At 43.1% G+C, this 3785-nt stretch overlaps 1 protein-coding gene across 1 annotated transcript; it reads left to right on the forward strand.

The window, feature by feature from the left end:
• Positions 1 to 2033: 2033 nt before the first annotated feature.
• Positions 2034 to 3121, forward strand: LOC121979939 (zinc transporter 8-like). Its single transcript, XM_042531913.1, has 2 exons — positions 2034 to 2594; positions 2666 to 3121. Exons 1-2 carry the CDS (start codon positions 2034 to 2036, stop codon positions 3119 to 3121), a joined length of 1017 nt encoding a protein of 338 aa, XP_042387847.1.
• Positions 3122 to 3785: the final 664 nt, after the last annotated feature.

A 3785-nucleotide genomic window follows, 5' to 3' on the forward strand; every position in this document is an offset into this window, starting at 1 on the left:
GCTTTCAGGAGACTAAAGTTGACAAGATCTAGTGATTCGGATGAGTTGATCAAGATCAGAATTTGACAAAGCTCCAAGCGCCTAAAAGGTGCCCGAATAACTAGAGACAACGAAAAACGTCATTGATGGGATAAAGTTTGTAGCCACGTTAGCAAGCAAGGTATAGGCGACCAGTAAGATATCTCAGCTGAACTACTATATGGGAATGACAAGCCAAGGACTCTGATTTAGCATTGATCAAGAGGTTACTCCATATCCTAGATACACTGCAAATCCGGACACCTACAGATCAGTCTACTTCTGAGCTACTGATTAGATGGTTTTCTGGCAGTCAAGGCATGGGTATAGCTTCAGCCTATGAAGCCTTTAGACCAAGAGGTGCCATTAAAGTGTGGGCAAGGTGCCATTAAAGTGTGGGCAAAAGTGATAAGGAAATCCTACCTCATGCCCAAGCACCCGTTCACTTTATGGCTGATAACTCATGGATGATTGAGCACCCAAAGAGAGGTTAGTCTATGAGATGGACAAGGTTTGTCCTCTTTGTAAGCAAGCAAATGAAATACTAAATCATCTCGCTTTTGCTTGCTTGCTTGATTAGCAAGATGTTATGGGACTCCATAATGTAGATAGCATGTTTTTAAAGATACAAATCCATGAATTTTAGTTTTTTTTCCTTAGATAATCCTTAGGCGTATCTTCTGTAATCTTTTGTTTCAATAATATATTTATCTTATTCGAAAAAAAAACATGTGACCGGAGTGATTCTGATTGATAAAATAATATCATATCAACATCAATATCGATGTGGGCTCTATAGAAGGAGGCCCAAAGCTCTTATTTCGATGATAATATATTTATCCAAATCTTTGTGCTCTTAAAAAGCTCTTGTGCTCCGTGCTAACACGTTGTGCTTGCAAATGTCAACTTCAATCGGCAACTATGGCTAGTATTTGTATTCCTATTTTTAGTCTTGCACGTCGAATCTCGCATGTTAGCCTATTTGTCATCCTTAAATTGCATATCATATTTAGTTAATTTAATATTCATTTAGTTAATCAAATTAGTTTTTATTCCGCTATGTATTTTATATTTGTTGATTTAGAATAATCACCGCAGTCACTCATAAACTTTATAAATACTATTCACCCCTCTCTAACATTAATTAGATCCTACATATAATACTTAATTATATTGAATCAAAGTTAAATATATATTCACCAAGTCTCTTTCGACAATAAAATTTACACTTAGGAGATACCTACAAATTTGTATTGTAGATTCATGAATCTACCTTATGAATTGTTTGATATGTTGACCAATATGTTTGTTTTTATGGCATGTGTGTATACACCTCATACATAGTTTTGAAATCCTAGTATGATCATAAGTCTACTATGCTTAGGGTGGCAAATCTCATTCCCCTCAAGACCATTAGGTGTATCTTGTATGCTAAAATTGTGTAATGATAGACTCAAGAAGTTAATTTACGAGGGAGGATAAGTGTGGGAGGGCCCATGGGTTTACGATGTAACTTTGATATAAATCTCTGAGCCATAAACTGTTCGACAATCTATGCAAGAGATATGTGTCACTTAAGAAATAGTTACATGTTAACTTTGAAAAAGAAACTAAAGATTAATTTGTTAGAACAAACACTTGGGTGCCAAAATAGAGAGACTTTTACGATTAGTTGGAGCAACAAACCCAACCAAAAGCTCGACGGAACAAGAGATGAACTGTGGGCGTGTTTAGCAAGGAGAGTCCAGCACAAGCCTAGGCAAGTTTCTCCTCGGTTGACTTCCTATAGCCAATGGCATTCGACCACGTGTTATCCGTAATATTTTTGTCTTTGGTAAACAACGTAAATTTTATTTAAAATTTTAAATTTCTGCGTCGTTCGCATATTTCCGTACGGTGTTCCCCTTTTTCTGCGCTCTGGCTTACGCGCACCGGCTCATCGTCTTCACTGCACATCTTTCTATTTAGTTCCGCATAATTAAACGGTACGGTGAGTAATTCTTGGGAGGAAGACGATGACGAGAGGCGCGTTGTTGCTGCTCTGCCTCCATCTCCCGGTCGGCCACTTCGTTGCCGCAGACGACGGCGAGTGCTCCGGCGACGCCTCGGCCAGCGACAGGAAGAAGGCGGACCCGTTGAAAATCGCCGCCATATTCTCCATTCTGGCGAGCGGCAGCCTCGGCGTCAGCATTCCCCTGCTCGGACGGTGGGTACCGGCCCTGCGCCCGGAGAAGGACTGGTTCTTCGTCATCAAGGCCTTCGCCGCCGGCGTGATCCTCGCCACCGGGTTTATCCACATCCTGCCCGACGCGTTCGGCAGCCTCACCTCCCCCTGCCTGGCCCCCTCGCCGTGGCAGGACTTCCCCTTCGCCGGCTTCGGCGCGATGGTCGCCGCCATCGGGTCGCTGGCCGTCGACGCGATCGCCACCGGCTTCCTCGGCCGCCGGGCGGCCGCGGTGGGCGAGGCGGGGACCTCGGAGGAGGACGACGTGGAAGTGCACGCGCACGGGAATACCCACGGCCGCGTGCCGCAGGGAGCGGAGGCGCAACTGATTCGTGACCGCGTGATTTCGCAGGTGCACCGCCGGCGCTCTGCTTCGACTTAAATGGGGCTTGTCAGCTGACGGTTCTAACTGTTTGGGTTCAGGTGCTGGAGCTCGGAATCGTGATGCATTCGGTGATAATCGGGATATCGTTGGGCGCATCGGAGTCGCCGGCGACCATACGGCCGCTGATGACGTCGCTGAGCTTCCATCAGCTGTTCGAGGGCATCGGACTGGGAGGATGCATTGCGCAGGCAAAGTTGAAGGCGAGGTCGATGCTGAAAATGGGTCTGTTCTTCGCGCTGACGACTCCGGCTGGGATCGCCTTCGGGATGGCGATCTCGTCGGCGTACAAGGAATCGAGCCCGACTGCGCTGATCGTGGAAGGGGTGTTGAACTCGGCGTCGGCGGGGATCTTGATTTACATGGCGCTGGTGGACTTGCTCGCCCAGGATTTCATGAACGCGAGAGTGCAGAGCAGGCCCATGCTCCAGTTGCTCTCGACCAGTGCCCTGCTTTTGGGAGCAGGGCTCATGTCTCTTCTTGCTAAGTGGGCTTGATAGTACATCTTTTCACTGTCTCCTTTAAACAGTGTGTTTATTAAATTAGTAATAATATGTCATTAATTACTTAATAGGTATAATCTTTTTATTTTATCTTATTAGCTGCCAGTATTAGGTAATTTAGTTTAGATGAAGTGGGAAGGGCGTATGTTGTTAGCCAACCTTTCATAATTAGATTCTTAGCTATGATTTATTTGTAGCATTTTTTTTTAAATGAAACTCGTAATCAAGGGATACTAGGCTTTTATGTCGCCCACCACAAGTGCTTCCTAATTTACTCTTATGGGACCGAATCAATCATGTCAGATATACACGATTCAATATTACTTGATCTAATTAATTAGGTTTTTTAATTTATTTCCTTAATGGAGGAATATATAAAATGGTATCCACATATTTCTAGTGTATCTTGTTAGTATTTTTTTTTAATTTAGATATCCAGATTATAAAGATGATTGATTTAGTTTCATATACATTTTTCATTAATCATCACGATAATTCAATAAATATGTATAAAAATCTATTCAAATGACCAATATTTTTAGAATTATTATTTCACTGGAGAAAAATCTTTGTAATATACCACAGTTAAGATTCAATCCTTCAATACCTAATTACTGTTTAAAAAATTTAACCAGTGCACCATTATCCGAGGCTCTCC

Source organism: Zingiber officinale, chromosome 5A (genome assembly GCF_018446385.1).
Source record: "Zingiber officinale cultivar Zhangliang chromosome 5A, Zo_v1.1, whole genome shotgun sequence".
NCBI classification, from domain to species: Eukaryota; Viridiplantae; Streptophyta; class Magnoliopsida; order Zingiberales; family Zingiberaceae; genus Zingiber; species Zingiber officinale.

What these genes read in the sequence shown, in the direction of transcription:
- LOC121979939 (XM_042531913.1), top strand. Translation starts at nt 2,034, where the DNA reads ATGACGAGAGGCGCGTTGTTGCTGCTCTGCCTCCATCTCCCGGTCGGC. An exon ending in GTGACCGCGTGATTTCGCAG is followed by an intron (nt 2,595 to 2,665) that starts GTGCACCGCCGG and finishes GTTTGGGTTCAG; the next exon opens with GTGCTGGAGCTCGGAATCGT.